Here is a 16,081-nt window from a genome sequence, read left to right on the forward strand (position 1 = left end):
GTAAATGCGATATTCGCTTTCACCCGAAAACCATAAAGGTTGCCATTTCAAAGGTGATTGTTAAGGTAGAATGTAAGTCAAAATTTACCGAGTTTTTAAAAATTGTAAATGTTGGGTGACGTAACTTGAAGAATGCGTATTAAAAAAAAAAAAAAAATCGAATCATCCGGGCAAAATCTTTAAATGTCGGGTGATGATACTTGAAGATAACCATAAATATGGTATATAAACTAATCAGAATGGCAAATTTCAAGCGAAATTTAAAAGAAAGAAAAGAAAACTGCTTAAAAAGGGACGAAATTCGACCTAAAAATTGTATGGCGGTTCGAAAATGGGTGATCGATTTACTGGAACGTTGCATTAGATATTGAGCACTCCCAACAAATATTAAAATATTGACTTTTTTCTATTTCTTTTTATAATCTAGTAGATTAGTGCCTATTTGATAATAATTCGCTGAAAAAAAAGATTGAAAAAAAACGACAATAAAGAAAAATAGGTGGGGGTTGTACCGCTCGTACACGTGAACTGAGTTATCTTCCCTTTATTTATTTAATCTGATTTCATCATGTCCGACGAAAACACCAGTCGTAAAATTTGATTTTCTTGAATAAAAATGTTTTTTTTTAATCTTGATCAATTTACGTGATTTTTGGAATATGATATCTTCATTCTGTAACGAAGAAACTTTTCTGTATTTTCTTTACTTTTAATTGCCGCTATAAGTGCAATTCTGCATAAGCACCTATTATGTTTATCAAATCGTTTCATAAAAGTATAGAATAGTTACAAACGCCCTCCTGCTCTCCTCACGTTAAGAATGAGTTTCTCGATAATGTTATTATTTCAGCATGATCCGTATTCTGCAAGCAACTCTTGAAACAAAAATTTAAATTGTCTCAGTCTAGAAGGATTTATCTTTCACTGACCGATGACAAATAATTTAGGTGTTGTTGCGTCAATAGAACAGATACTAAACTTTGCTCATTAGTCAAAAAAAAAAGTCAAGGAATTGTGGACTAACGCTTTTAACCAGTTCGTCTGAGATTACATCGGCCGAAACGTTAGGAAACAACCGAGATAATAATAATAATAATAATAATAATAATAAGTAATTACGGAGAGGGGGGGTAATAATATTAAAATTTCGTATATCTTTTAAAAATTACGAAACTTCGGTATAAAAAGAAAAAAGAAATTAAATGCACTAAAGAAAAGAAAAAATGCATCCGATATAGAAATGGCTCATCAAAAAAGGAGAAATAAAGAAAAATACATTTTATGCGAAGTAGACGAACAGCGAACACTGAAACTCAAAATGATTGTTTTTAATTTGAATGACTTACTTCCGATGTGCTCTGTTGTTGCGTTTGTGTAATTGTCATGGTTCGTTCGGCCATTCCTTCTAGTTTGCGGATTCCTCTTCACTTAAAGAAAAAGACTCCGTAATAATGGCATGAAAGTGTGAATGGAGGTTTATTTTTGAAATTTCGTAATCACACAAGGAATAACAAATCGCAGAGATACCTGAGCGTAATTAAACTATAATTAGTCGGTGCATATTAGTCCAACTTCGTAGTACCAATATTTACACCGTATTGAATGGGAAGCTTTTGAAAGAGAACTGTTTAGAAAGTAGAGTTATCTCCCTTTGCTCTTTTTCTTTTGTAATTAAATTTTTTTTTTTTTTTTGTAATTTCTTTGTTTTTGTAATTTCTTTCTTCTTTTGTAATTTCTTGTTTTTTTTTCTTTTTTACTTGCGTTTTTTTTTTTTTTTTTTTTGTAAGATTTTTCGCTTTTTGGCATTATACTTGCCTGGTATTAGGCTTTCAGCTTATATCAAATTGGAGTATGGTTTTGTCCACTCCTAAGAGGTCATCCTCCTAGATATTGCCTCCTTCTTCGTGCAACGGAATTAGTTTATTGTATCAAAACTAATGAAAAATAAAACATTTTTTTTAAATAGTCTGTCCTGCAAAGATACTTTTCTAGAGTGGTGCATTCGAACATGGTATTGTTGGTGTGGTACGGTTTCAACAATAGTGTGTGATCTGAGCCACTTGACCTTTTTCTTGTGCTCCTGAACCCAAACAAGGGATCCAATTTCCAAGGGCAGCAAAGATTGTGCATTGGCATTATATTGATTTCTCAAGACCCGATCACAGGCGGCGAGTTTCTCTTCATGTTGTTCGGCGAAAATATTGAGGATTTGAGGGGATACTGTCTCACAGTTTTCGATGAAACAGAATCTGTGCAGGACTTAATCCCAACTCTGGTATGAGCGTGTTTCTGTATTAGAGGATTGCACAAGCTGCCTTGTCATTGTTAAGACTGCCGTGTGGCTGATATATTGTTGTCGATGATGCATCTTGCAGCTTTGACTGCCAATTCAGCACATACGTTTGACTGTGGGTACGCAGTGGGCAACATTTTGTGTTGAACTCACCATAGCAGCAAGAAATCATCGAATATGGCAGACTGGAATTGTGGTCCTCCATCAGTAATGAGTTATTTTTCCATGCCATAGGCTATAAAAAGCACTCTGAAAATTTTGAGGAGATGGGCTGAATTCGTTTCTGATTTTCTGCAATGGTAGATGCAGAACAAGCAACTGAATCCGTCCATGACAACAAGGTAACTGAAGTTTTCAATTTCAAAATAATCAAATGCAAATTTTCTCAAATGGGAAGAGAGGAGAATCATAGAGAGAAAGCAGTTCTGGCAGTTGAGTGGGCGTGTTTTCTGCCCAATCTCTGCAACAGTAATGATGGTGCTGAATATTTTAAGTGATTCCTGGCCAATAGACAGAGGCTTTTACATGATTCTCTATGGCACTAGCTTCCTGATTGGTTGAATGAAGATTTGTCAAAATTCGGTTGCGAAAAGAATGAGGAACAAAAATACGGTTATCAAGCAGGATGAGGTTATCTACAACCGACAATTTATCACGAATGTCCCAGTATCCCTGAAGGTGAGAAGGTTTAACTAATGTCGAGTTCCTGGGTAAACCCTGATGAGATCTTTGTACTGTGGGTTAGCTTGCACTATGATGCTGACTTATTCCACAGTGACGTGTGATAAATTCTCAATGGCCATAATTGTCATGGACTTTGCTAGACTTTGCAAACGTTCTGATGTGTTGACTTCTTAATTGGTAGGCTGTTCCATAGAGATTGATGAAATCATGGAATTTTCAGAAAGAAAACGAGAAAGTTCATCTGGTGCATAATTCCATTTACCAAATCAAATTGAATCTCCATGGATAGTAGACTCCTTCAATGATTGAAGTCATGGGTTTAAGATACGCAAAAGTTCCCTGTCCTTAAAAATTCCAAACAACGGTTTGTGGTCAACATTCACTGTTAATACCTTGCACCTCAGTATAAACATTCTGGAGCGTGAAAGGCTCCAGGAAAGAGCCAATGCTTCTCCTTCTGTTGGGGGCGTAACACAACTCAGTGGAAGTGGTAAAGTGTGATCCAGCAAAAATGATCTTCTATTTACCATTGCAGCAAACAGAAGATTCCAGCTGGCATGTGCAGTATTTCTGCAATAACACATATCCAATCTTGATCTTGCTCCAATCCAATTGAATACAAGTTTTTTGTGAAACACTGAATGAACGTATGCCTTCTTTAACAAGTTGAATAATTTTGTACTTTAACTTTTCAAAGGTTGTTGTCCCATTTGAACATTTAGTGGGGTTTTATTAAATCATGAAACGGTTGCAAAATATCACTGACAGAGAACGCCTGGGCCACTTGGTTAATCAAATTGAACCAAGATTGAGCCCTAGTGATGTTTGTTGGGATCGGAAAATTTGCAATTGCAGACAATGTTTTTGCTGCCGGGACAACACCATCTGGGGTAATCGAGAGGCTAGCAAAATCGACAGTGCAGCATCCAAACTGAAATTTCTTGATGCTGGCAAATATAACATTCTCGTATCAAAATGTTAGGAAATTCCAAACGCAATAAAAATGATCCTCAAAAAAAGCAAAACATCATCGATGATCTTGAATTGTCATGGTATATCAGATAATAATTCGTTATATTAGCAGGTGTATGCATTGCTAGCAGCAAAGAAACCCTGAGGCATGTGTTGGTACACATATCAGCCTCATTCTGTAATAAATGTGGTCAGAGGTTGACTTTGGTCATCGAGAAGCACAGAATGGTAGGTGTTGATCACAGTTTTTCTTTTGTTTGCTGACACTTGAGATGCAACATTAAACAGGGACGGGGTGTCATGTGTTTCCTGCAATGCCTGACTGTTGAGATGGCAGAAGTCCACAGTGCATTGAGGTGATCCATTAAGTTTCATTGCCATGACCATTGGGCTGCTTCAAACTACAGGAGTGCCAATAGAAACTGATTTGATTATACCAGCACAACATCTCTGTCCAGCCTTTCTTTCACTTTTTTCTTCCAATGATGCATGACTGGGATTGGAATATGCCTGGCCTTTGGTTCAGATTCGTCTTTAAGATGGATAGAGGCTGATGGCATGGAAAGCACTGAGAATGGAGCAGAAGTATTGCATGTACTCTGGGAAAACTTTTCTTTGATATAGTTTTCCAGTTTAGAAATGTTGTCTTCGGTCAGAGTGAAGAACTGTTTTTCGGCCATTGTGATGCTGGACTTCATGCTGTGTTGGCTGAGGTGGATAGGACGGTGGGCTCTGGATGTGCAAGATTCTTCATGAGTTGCAGGTAGCACATTGGTATTATTCCCAAGTTCATGCAGCCTTGTTTGCTGAAGAACAATTTTGCAATACTGTCAGCAACGTAGAGTGGCTGGTTTGTGGACTGATTCTTGACAACAAGTCACCCCCAACTGACAAGAGTGCCTCCACCAACTGCTGTGATTTTCTTGTAGCATGGACATAACTGTGACGGTTGGATCTTCAGAGCAGAAATATGTTGCAGCCTAGCAAGACAAATATTGGCACCACTGTCCGAAAAAAAACAGAAAGTTGTACAAAGTTCCGCATCATCTAAGTCTGGTGTAAGCATCATGGTAAGGTCACTGACATTGAGTGTGGGTAAGATGAACTGTTTGTTCTTCTTGGTGGACTTGATATGGGTAAAGAGGCTGCTTGCTCTACTGGCACGGTAGCAAAGTTGTGATTGAGCATGTGACAATTTGTGCAAATTTGGCCACACGCTTGACAACTGATGTGATGTGGTGGCTTTCCTAGTACACTTTGAGACGAACTGCCATAGCCAATACAAAACTTTATGTGCTGCTTGCTCTGTCTGCAGTATTCAGAATTTCGGGCAGCATAGAGTTTGGACAATGTCTGTAGTTTGACTTGATCACAAAGGGCAGATTCAAAAACCTCAGCATGGTTAACGATTTTGTCAATGCTTTTCAACTGATTGGTTTTTGCGAGGATGTCAGTTTGCAGTGGTTAATTTGATATACTACATATAAATTGACCTTTGATGTTTTCATTGGCAATGTCAGTCTGGCAATTTGGACATGAAAACGCACAATCGATGTCAGCAGCATGAAGATGAGTGACAAACTGTTGGATGGTTTCATCGTTGTGCTAACAAAGACTGCTGAATGTCATTCTGTGTATCACACGGTTGGCACGCTTGGTGACAAGCAACCCCAAAATGTCGAACAAAGCTACCTCATCCAATTCAAAGAATGATAAGTGTGAGTTGACAATCACATTTTCTACAGTCTCATCGCAAGTGCTGTATGACTGAGCGATGATCTGTGATGGAGGCAAATTCATAAGTTGCTTATATACGTCCCAGTCAATACACAGTTTTCGAAATTGCTGTGGTGTCAAGTGTGAGGTGATCCTTGGAAGATGAGCTGAGGTCATAGGAGCCTTATAAATTGATACAGGGGCATCCTGCAGTAATGAAAATGTCGGCAGAGTCTTGGAGTACCGCTTTGCATAATGTGTAATTGTGAGAATATTGCTAATAGCCATGATACTCATGGATTTCAGATGTTCTGCTGTGATGTGGTTCTCAAGGAAAATCTTTGCATAATGAGAATGTTTGATTTGAGGAGTACCTGCCTTGTCAAAGAATTCAAGGCTGACTTGGTGATCTTGTTAGTAGTGCCATATAGAATCATGTATCACGTGGTTAACTAGAAGGCCACCCAGCATTGCCTGGTGGTAAGATATGCTTAAGTATACTTTAATGTGTGCAAATTTTGTATTAATTATTATAGAGCCAATTCTCTATTAATTATTATATTGTACCTAATATATAGTAGTGTCCTACCACCCTGTCATGACCTGGTCATAAAATATGCTGAAATAATCCCACCCCTACACAGTAGAATCCCCCCCTCTCAACACAGTAGAAATCCCTAAATATAAAAAAAGCCTTCTACTCTGATAGATTCTTTCCTAAGACTGCTAGATTTGGAATTCCCTTCCGGGTTCCTGCTTCCCTGACTATACTGACATGAAAAGTCATCTTGCTGCTCAATTTCCTACTTAGTACCCCTACAAATTATGTCTCAGATAGTAACCCAAGTGGCACTGTGCCTTTTTTGGGGTGAAAATGCAATAAAAAATATAAAAAAATTAAAATTCATGCAGATTTCATATTTATTATTATTGAGCCAATATTCCATTAATTATTATATTGTACCTAACATATAGTAGTGCTTGCAAAAGTTTTCTTTTTAATATGACTTGGGTGCCATCAGCTAGAATCGAAACCAAAAGATATAGCATTTCAGGCTTAGTCGTTAAGTCTGATAAGTTTGCTAGAAATGATGTCATTAAAATTTGAGACAATGCCAAACAAATTCAGACTTTTAGTATAATACAAGATTCAAGCAAGCACGGATGGTCTACAGAGTTTTATAATTATATAGATGTATTAAATTTTTTCAACCATCACCACCACCACCACCATCATCATCATCATCATTATCATCATCAGTTTAACGTCCATTTTACATGCTTGCCTGCATCGGATGGCTTTAAGAAACTGACTACTAAAGTAACCTATCTCTGGCTAAGTCTATCTTTTTCTATCTCTTTTTTCTTCAAGCTTAGATCCATAAAAATTATTATTATTATTTACTCACTAGGAGTAGTCACACAGCGCATCATTAAAGATTTCTCTTTGATAACAACTTGTGGTGTTCTCTGAAGTTTGAGTGACAACAAGTCTCTCCAAATTTCCAGTACTCTCCACCTCTTTTGATAACCTTTGCAAAAGAATTTGCATTATCGCAACGGCCGCTTACCATTGATTTCTCGTTGGTAGCAACCATTATTCTTCACTGGAATTTGGGTGGCAATAAGCCTCCACAAAGTGCCAGTCCTCTTTGCACTCAACCAGCGGAGGTTTGGTTAGTGCTTTCTCTCCTCGGTCTTTCCATCCTCCTTGATCCTCATTTATATGATGCGGTGCGAGTTTATGGCCACACATACTAAAAAAAAATTATTATTATTATTATTATTATTATTGTTGTTGTTGTTGCCTGGCAGGTTAGTAATAATTAAGACAAACAAGGTATAATTAACAAAAAAGTGTATTAACAAAGGTATATTAAAGAAGTACACATCATAATTCTGGGGCCATAATTGCCACAAATCGCAACATTGATGTTTAGATGTGACCATATTTATAATTTCTGGGTGAGTCTATTACTCCTGAAATGGTTAGATCAGCTACCATCCATTGCAATTATCATTATCATTATTATTACTCACTAGGAGTTTTCATAGAAGCCATCATCAAAGATATCTCTTTCAGAACAATTTCAATTTCTTTCTAAAATATCCAGAGCTTGTACAATTTTTTCTAGTTAATTCGTAATACGATAACATTCTGCAACGCATTATCCTATTCCTAAGCCAACATAAAAATGAGAAAAGGAAACTTTTTTTTGTTTTTTAACTCCTTCCAACAGACCTGTTTGCAAATATAGCTGCTTCCACTGCATGAACTCTTACTCAGTCCCTCCTCCAGTAATAAACAATGAAATAGCAATGCCCTGTAATCACTTTGAGGAGTATAATTTTTCAGTTGATATATAACCCTTATAAATTAACCCGTTAGCATTAACCACCAACGCCGGGGGGGGGCGCAGAAATACCTGGATTAGGACATAGGCGCAGGGAAAATCCTCTCGGTGCTGATGGACCCGTAGATCTTCCCAGGTCATCCGTCTAGGAGAAGGAAAATGAAGCTAAACCTAAGGGGAGGAAGGCCTCTCCAGTCTTGGATGACAATCTTCCTAGAGCTAGTGACTCAAACAAATTACCGGTCTGCAAGCCTAAACTGCTTAAGGAGTAGATAGGCACTGTCTATCGCCTGGCTTCCATACTACTTCTTTGCCTATTAGCTAGGCGTAGAGGTCGAATCACAGGGAGTCGACAGACCTTCAGTGGTCGATCTTGTTTTCTAACTAGGGCAATGAACGCCGTTTTCCCCACTCCCGACACATCCCATCCCTTAAACTGGGCACTTGGGAGTGCTTGAATGCTATAATGCCAGTACAAGTAGATTGGGTTGAGCATCGTCTGATGGGTTGAGGGTACCAGATAGACAGTTCCTGGCTACTGTTCCTGGCTACTGTTAGAAGCCCTAACTCTTTGGTAGCACTTAGAGTGGCTGCTCCATCAGCAGTTGTATGATATCGGGTTGTTTGTAGTGCCATGTCGTGCATGGAAAGGGGCAGTGCACTCATCCCCGGTGGGCTATCCCAAGGCCACAATCCTAGTAGTCGATGGCAGGACAACTGATGGTCTGCTTGTGTTGCACGTATGGTATTCTGCATAACCACTTGTTCAGCATCCCTTACCTAAACTGAAACTCTTAAAAAAAATAAATGACAGTACAATAAAAATTCTGCTAAAACCAGACCCAAACTCAAACAAAACCAACCTGCCTTCTCCCTTGAGGCTTGCATTTACGAACATCCATGGGCTTAGAATTAATTTAAATGATGTCGAAGCATTTCTCCTAACAAACACCCCGGATATCTTAGCACTATGTGAGACTAACCTACACTCCTCCACCCCCTCTAACTACTTTAACATGCCTGGATATCTCCCACTCTGCCGTAAGGACTCTGACAGACACATGCACGGGCTTGGAGTATATATTCGGAACACCCTCCCCTTGACTAGAGAAACTAAACTAGAATCGGACGATCAAGCCTTTATGTGCTTTAGACTTAACATGCAACACAACATTAGCTACTTTTATTTTCTCTACCGCTCTCCCTCGACCCATGACTGTACCCTAATAAACAAAGTCTCTGACAGCATAGATACAGTACTTTCCCTCAACACTAGCGCACAAGTGCATGTATTTGGAGACTTCAATGTCCACGACAGCAACTGGCTTGGATTTTCTACTCACACAGACGCAGCTGGTATGACTACATATAACTTCTCTATATTTCATTCCTTATCACAGATGATTACGTTTCCAACCCGTTTCCCAGACCAGCAAGAACAACACACATCAGTTCTAGATCTGTTTCTGACCACAGTTCCCGATGACTGTGTAACTAATGCCCACAGACCACTTGGGAACGCCGATCATGCAGTGGTAATAGTTGAAATAGCCCTAAACTTTAGAGCCAAAACTGAAGAGCCACTGCTCAAAACAGTGAGATATTATAAAAAGGGTGACTGGAAAGCCATCAGGGATCTCATCAGGGACGCCCCATGGCAAAATATCTTTTCACTTCCTGCTGAACAGTGCGCAAATGAGACCACTGAATGGTTCAAAATAGCAATTGAAGCACGTTTCCACATGGAAATTTTATAGCAAGCCCCACTCTCCCCAATGGTTTACTTCTACGTGCAGCCGCCATCGCGCAAAGGCAGCATGCGTACTGCAGATTTAACCGACATAAGTCCAATTCAAATACGCAGAAGTATATAGAAGCCAGAAGTAACTGTAAGAAAGAAATAGCGACAGCTAAGAGAGAACTTACTGAAACCACTAAAAAATGCATCGAAGCACAGAAATTAGGAACCCTTGATTTCTGGAAAATCTACAACAGTGTAGTAAATAATGGGCAATCAACAATCCCCCCACTATCCAACAATCATGAGGTTGTTTGCTCTGCAAATGAGAAGGCTAACATGCTTGCCAGTCGGTTTGCCTCCAACTCCACACTGGACCCTGCCAACCACCCCCTCCCTGACTTTCCTTTGCGGACAGACGCCACACTAGACGATCTGAAAATCACCCCTTCTCAGGTGCATGCTATCATAAATCTTGACACTGCAAAAGCATGTGGACCTGATCTCATCCCGGCTGTGCCATTAAAAAAGTGCTCCACCGAAGTAGCTCCAGTTCTCTCCAAACTTTACAACAAATGCCTTAATGAATCTTGCTTTCCTGACTGCTGCAAAACTGCTTCTGTAGTACCAGTTTACAAGAATTCTGGTGAAAGAACTGGCCCAGTAAATTATCGCCCCATTAGCCTCCTCCCACTTTTCATCAAAATATTTGAGTCCATAATTAACCAAGCTCTAGTCTTACAGATGCTAAACTCCTGACTGACAAACAATATGGATTTAGACAAGCCCGTTCAACAGCAAACATCCTAACTGTAATCTCTGAACATATATACCACTCACTGGACAAAGCCGGGGAGGGCAGAGCGGTCGCTCTAGATATATCTAAGGCTTTTGACAGTGTATGGCATGAAGGTCTTCTCAGGAAAATCAGATCATATGGTATCACTGGACGAATACATGACATAATTAAATCCTTCTTAGATAAGAGAAAAATCCAGGTTGTCCTCGACGGTCATATATCTAAACAATACGATATAAATGCGGGAGTGCCTCAGGGGTCTATCCTAGGACCTCTGTTATTCCTAATATTCATAAATGACCTCCCTGACAAAATTGCCTGTGAGATGGGCATATATGCTGACGACACCACACTCTATAACAGACACGACAGGAAAACAAATGAACATATATCTAAGGAAATGGCAGAAGCACTAGAGGATGACCTGATCTGTAGTGGAATGAGGACATAAATGGATGGTCATATTCAATGCTGCCAAGACTAAACTTGTTTCCTTCAATAATTACAAGAAGCCTTCTCTACCACCAATAGCAATGGCCAAAGACTCATTATCTGAAAGTACATCTTTTAAACTCCTCGGTCTAATGCTCTCAGGAAACATGAGTTGGAATAATTACATCAAGAGTATCGCCAGAACCGCTGCGAAGAAAGTAGGCTCTCTCTACCGTGCTAGAAAGATACTAACGTCCGAAAGTATCCTATACCTCTATAAGGCCACCATTCGCCCATGTATGGAGTATTGTTATCATATTTGGGCTGGTGCATCTACCACTGGTCTCTCACTCTTAGACAAGGTTCAAAAGAGAGTCGCCAATCTGATAGGTCCTGAACTGTCATCTAAACTTTAGCCCCTGTCCCATCGACGAAATGTTGCATCCCTCTGCCTTTTCTACAAGTACTTTAACAGTGAATGCTCTGACGAACTGCAAGCACTTGTGCCCCCTTGACGTAAATATCCCCGACAAATCCAACAAGCAGCTAAATCCCACCCTTTCACAGTAGAGATCCCTAGATGTAAGAAAGCCTTCTACTCCAGTAGTTTCTTCCCCAGAACCACAGCTAGACTTTGGAATTCCCTTCCGGGTCCCTGCTTCCCCAACTGTACTGACATGCAGAAGTTCAAGTGCAACGTGAACCGACATCTTGCTGCCCAACTCCCTACACAATACCCCTGATGCCTATGTCTCTGATAGTAGCCCCCTACAACAAAGTGGCAATATGCCTTGTTTGGGTGAAAATGTAATAATAAAAAAAAAAAGAACAATCTGTGGTGTTCCCTGCATTCTTAGTGACAACAAGTCTCCCCAGAATTTCAGTACTCTTCACCTCTTTTGATAGCCTTTACAAATGAATTTGTGTTATCGCAACAGTCATTTTCCATTGATTTTTCTCTGGCAACAACCATTGGTCTTCCTTGGAATTTTGGTGACAATTACTACTACTACTACTACTACAATGACAACAACAACTACAACTACTACTGCTTTCTTTACATACCTTAAGATGCACTTTAAGGAGAGTACAAAATGGACCTTGGGTTTATTTTCAGCAGCTTCATAATTCTCACTTCCCTTATTTTGTCCTTTAGTCCTCATATTACATGAGTGATGTTTCTGACAAAGGGGGAAGAATTGCTGTCTTCTGCGTTATAATGTATCTATCTAATACTTATTGTTGGCTAGTTTTTTGCCTTTTTATTTATTTATTTATTTTAGCTCCTTACCTCAAGTGGCTTCATGCCTTGTCTGGAGCGATTTTCCCAAAAACAAAAAATGTACTGCATAATCATGTTTGCAATGTATGGCATAATCATGTTAACCCACCGATTCTCATTAGATCACCAAAGTTAAGAGACATTGGGGCGGGTCAGTGCCAGATGGGTGACCATTTGAGATTACAAGGCACTGTATGTATTCAAGTAAGCGGGTATATAAAATACTTCAGGGAGATCAATATCCCTGCTTTGCAAAGTTCTGGGTCACCCTTGAGCAAGGTGCAACACCTGTTAGCCTTCCTCTGATATTCTGGAGGGTCATGCAAAGGAAAGATGGAGTTGCTCAACCCTGGTGAAGGCAATGTATCTAGGAAATGGAGGCTCTGTTGAAAAGATATATTGTATATAGAGCCTGTTAGCCATGGAAGTCATAAGGCTCAGAGAACTGTCATGAAAATGCTCATATAAGTGTGTAATCTGGAGATTACGAAACATATTTACCCCAAAAGTAGTATTGTTAGAAGAAACATCTGAGAAAAGGTCAAGAGGACGGCCGAAACAAGAGTAGCTGAGTACCTTACACCAAGATCTCAAGACAGACTTCATCCTGCCCATGTGTGGTGGAGGGAGAAATCCAGCGCAGACTCTACTTCACAGGATAAATGCAGAAGAAAATGATGATGAATTTTACATTGAAACATGAAATTTATTTTATAGCGAATCTCATAATTTTATATTCATTATCGGAAACGCCTGCCTACTAAAATAGTGTGCATGCACATCATCAACACTTGTAAAATTATTCTCATACATTTATACCCTTCTGTCTATTATAGTAATAATATCACGGCCACCATTATAATACTTTTAGTTGTCAGACACCTACTACGTTAGCCATTAATTCATTTACCCACCAACACTAAAAATAGCAAACGTCTTTGAAGAAGCAATGGAAAGAGAAAACAAAATTAGCATAAATTTATTTTCTCTGTGGTAAAATGATTAAATTCACACAACATTCAGGTGGTGATGGTGGTGATTTGTTGACGAGGGGGGGGGAGAAGGAGGAGGAGACAAAGAACTGATACGCACACAGCATTTAGATTGTGGTGGTGGTAGTTGTTGTACAAGGTGGAGTAGGAGAAGGAGGAGGAAGAGGAGAGGTTAGGAAGAAGACAAAAACAACAACTGACATTCACACAACGTTTAGATGGTGGTATTGGTGTTGTTGTTGTTGTTGTTGTTGTTGCTGTTGGAGAAAAAGGAGGAGGAGGAGGAGGAGGAGGAGGAGGACTTGGATAAAGACCTAATATTCACACAAAATTCAGGTGTTCATGTTGGTAGTGGTGTTGGTGATGGCTTGTTGTTGTTGTTGTTGTTGTTGTAAGAGGAAGAGGACGAGGAGAGGTGGGAGGAAAATAAGAACTGATAATCTTAGAATACATCCATTCAATCTATGCGTTTTAAAACAAAAATGCTATTTCAAACTTAAGCGTGACAGACCAACGAAAATGAGATTTCAAAGATAAATGTGACAGACTAACAAAAATGAGATTTCAAAGATAAACGTGATGGACCAATCGACAGAGCGAACCTCTTACAGAGATTGGTACAATTTACAATGCCTCCCCACGGGACAGAGTTAGACACCAGGGTCGTTTTTTTAATGTGGAGAAAAGGTACAAAAATAAAAGATTATCTCAGTCGTGAAGGACTGATCCTCCACCGAAAGATAACAAGAAATGGAAGTGCAGCATCTGAAGAACAGATGATATTTATTTGCTCCCCCACCGAGCAAATTAGGCACAAGGCCAATTTTTAATGTGAGGAGTGAAGGGAGGGGGAAGGGAAAAAGGGGACCAGCTCCCGAGAGGTGGGAAATGGGAGCTGGTTAAAGGTCAGGCATGTGGGGTTGCCCCCACATCTGGTCTTTGCTTGCAGCATCTGCCGGAACAGACACCACACTTTGATCTTGACCAAAAGGCCAAGCGACGAGAGGGAAAGGTAATATCAAAAGAAAGAATAACAAAATCTATCCATGCATAAATATATCAATTTTTATCGAAAGACAATCAAGAATAAAAAGTTTTCTTTTATGGGAATTGCTTAAGACAAGGCATGAAGCCACTTGATGTAAAGAGCTAAAAAAAATACTATTTCATAGTAAAAAACTTGCCAATATTAAGCGTTAGATGGAATAGATTCTGATTCAGAAAACAGCAATTTTTTTCCTCTTTGTCAGCAACATCACTCCTTGAAATGTGAGAACTAAAGAACAAAATAAGGGAAGTGAAAGTTATGCAGTTGCCAAAAGTAAACCCAAGATCCAATTTATATTTTTCTAGTTAATAGTGAATGAGAATTCAGATGTCTTGAGAAAGTTCCAAGAAAAGAGAAGTTGCTTAGTCTGTAAGAAGTTGAGCAGGCATGTTTATTTCGGCTGTCGCCATGTGAGTTGACTTGTGACAGTGTGTAAGTTTAGTAGACTAGCAGGCAATGTGAGTATGTAAGATTGCTTTTGGGTTTCATCATTTTATGTGTTATATAATCTGTATGGTCTATCAAAGTAATATATTCATTATTATATTTTCAGCACAATCACGTTGACACACTGGTTCTCGCCAGATCGCCGAAGTTAAGCAACGTTGAGCCTGGTCAGTACCAGATTGGTGACCATTTGGGAATGTTAGGTGCTGTATGTACCGCGCCGAGTTGTAGAAATTTCCAGGTTGGTATCTGGGGGCACATTAATTCACTGGGAGAGATGCATCCCCAGTCTTTTAAGACATGCATCTAGGACAGGGGTTCTCAGGCTTGCTTGACCCATGCACCCCTTTTACCATTTGTCAAAGGTTCATTCAACCCCGTCATTTCCAAAAAATGTTTTTCAAAAATGCATTCTAAATAATATGAAAATATTATAAGAAAACTTTTATTTTTCCTAATTTGTATATATACATTCACAACTTTATACATGGCTTATGTTTATAATTGAGTTTTATAAATTAAATGCGAATTGAAAATATTGATTGATATGCAAAATAGAAATAAAAGCAGAATTTATTTTTTATTTATAATGAATTACTTAAAAAAACAAAAATAAAACTAATGCAATTTAAAAAGATGAGTAAAATAACAAGAAATTAAAATCTGCAATCAATTTAATTCAGAAGATTACGATTCATCAAATGACAAAAACTGTGATTGTTTTGCTTTGGCCAATTCTGAAATATTCGGAAGAGTGCTTGACACGGCACAATGCAGGTTGTTATCCACCTCTAATCTACTGCGTTGCTTTGTTTTAATTCGCAACAAAGTTGAAAAGCCTGACTCACAATGCACGGATAGCTATTTCCGACACTTTTGGGTAAGATTCGCACATCAGTGTCCAAAATTCTGTTATTGATTTTTCATCAAACATATCTCTTGCTTCCGAGTTTTTAGCTCAAGGAATTCATCTTGGCAATCATCTGGAACTCTTTTAACTGGCAATTTGAATGGATTTCTTACTAAATCGAACTCATCATCACCAAGTTCAGGAAACTATCTGCTGAATTCATTTTTCAGTGCTGTCAAATGCTGCAAAATTTCATTTTTTGCAAATTGTGGAAGCATCTTATCTTCACCACAAATATCAAGAATGAATGTCAGTTTCTCAAACATAGCTACAATTTTTGTATTGACTTTTCTCTTCCAATTTTCAAGCTTGCTCATAAAAGTTCCCAAGGCATCTACGAATTTTATAATATTTGTATTCCTTCCTTGCATCTGAAGATTCAGTTTATTTAGCTGCTCGAATATATCAACCAAA

The 16,081-nt window shown here is 38.8% G+C and overlaps 2 protein-coding genes across 4 annotated transcripts in view; both read right to left on the reverse strand.

Annotated features, from left to right (window-relative positions):
- LOC145285935 (E3 ubiquitin-protein ligase PPP1R11-like) overlaps positions 1-1,626 on the reverse strand; it is a 162,646-nt gene extending 161,020 nt beyond the window's left edge. For 2 of the 3 annotated variants that reach the window (XM_080134442.1, XM_080134439.1), the window contains exon 1: positions 1,347-1,550. In XM_080134442.1, the coding sequence (XP_079990568.1) occupies positions 1,347-1,400 (54 nt within the window). In that variant the 5' untranslated portion in view covers positions 1,401-1,550. Of the gene's footprint in view, positions 1-1,346 lie in introns of all 3 variants that reach the window. The other variant, XM_080134440.1, reaches the window with a different exon arrangement.
- Positions 1,627-15,813: 14,187 nt separating this feature from the next.
- The window catches only part of LOC145286433 (zinc finger BED domain-containing protein 5-like), a 693-nt gene continuing 425 nt past the window's right edge, over positions 15,814-16,081 (reverse strand). Inside the window, exon 1 of the mRNA XM_080135347.1 lies at positions 15,814-16,081. This exon is cut by the window's right edge and continues 425 nt beyond it. Coding sequence (XP_079991473.1) covers positions 15,814-16,081 — 268 coding nt within the window.

Source organism: Euprymna scolopes, chromosome 10 (genome assembly GCF_053919585.1).
Source record: "Euprymna scolopes isolate OS-2025 chromosome 10, ASM5391958v1, whole genome shotgun sequence".
NCBI classification, from domain to species: Eukaryota; Metazoa; Mollusca; class Cephalopoda; order Sepiida; family Sepiolidae; genus Euprymna; species Euprymna scolopes.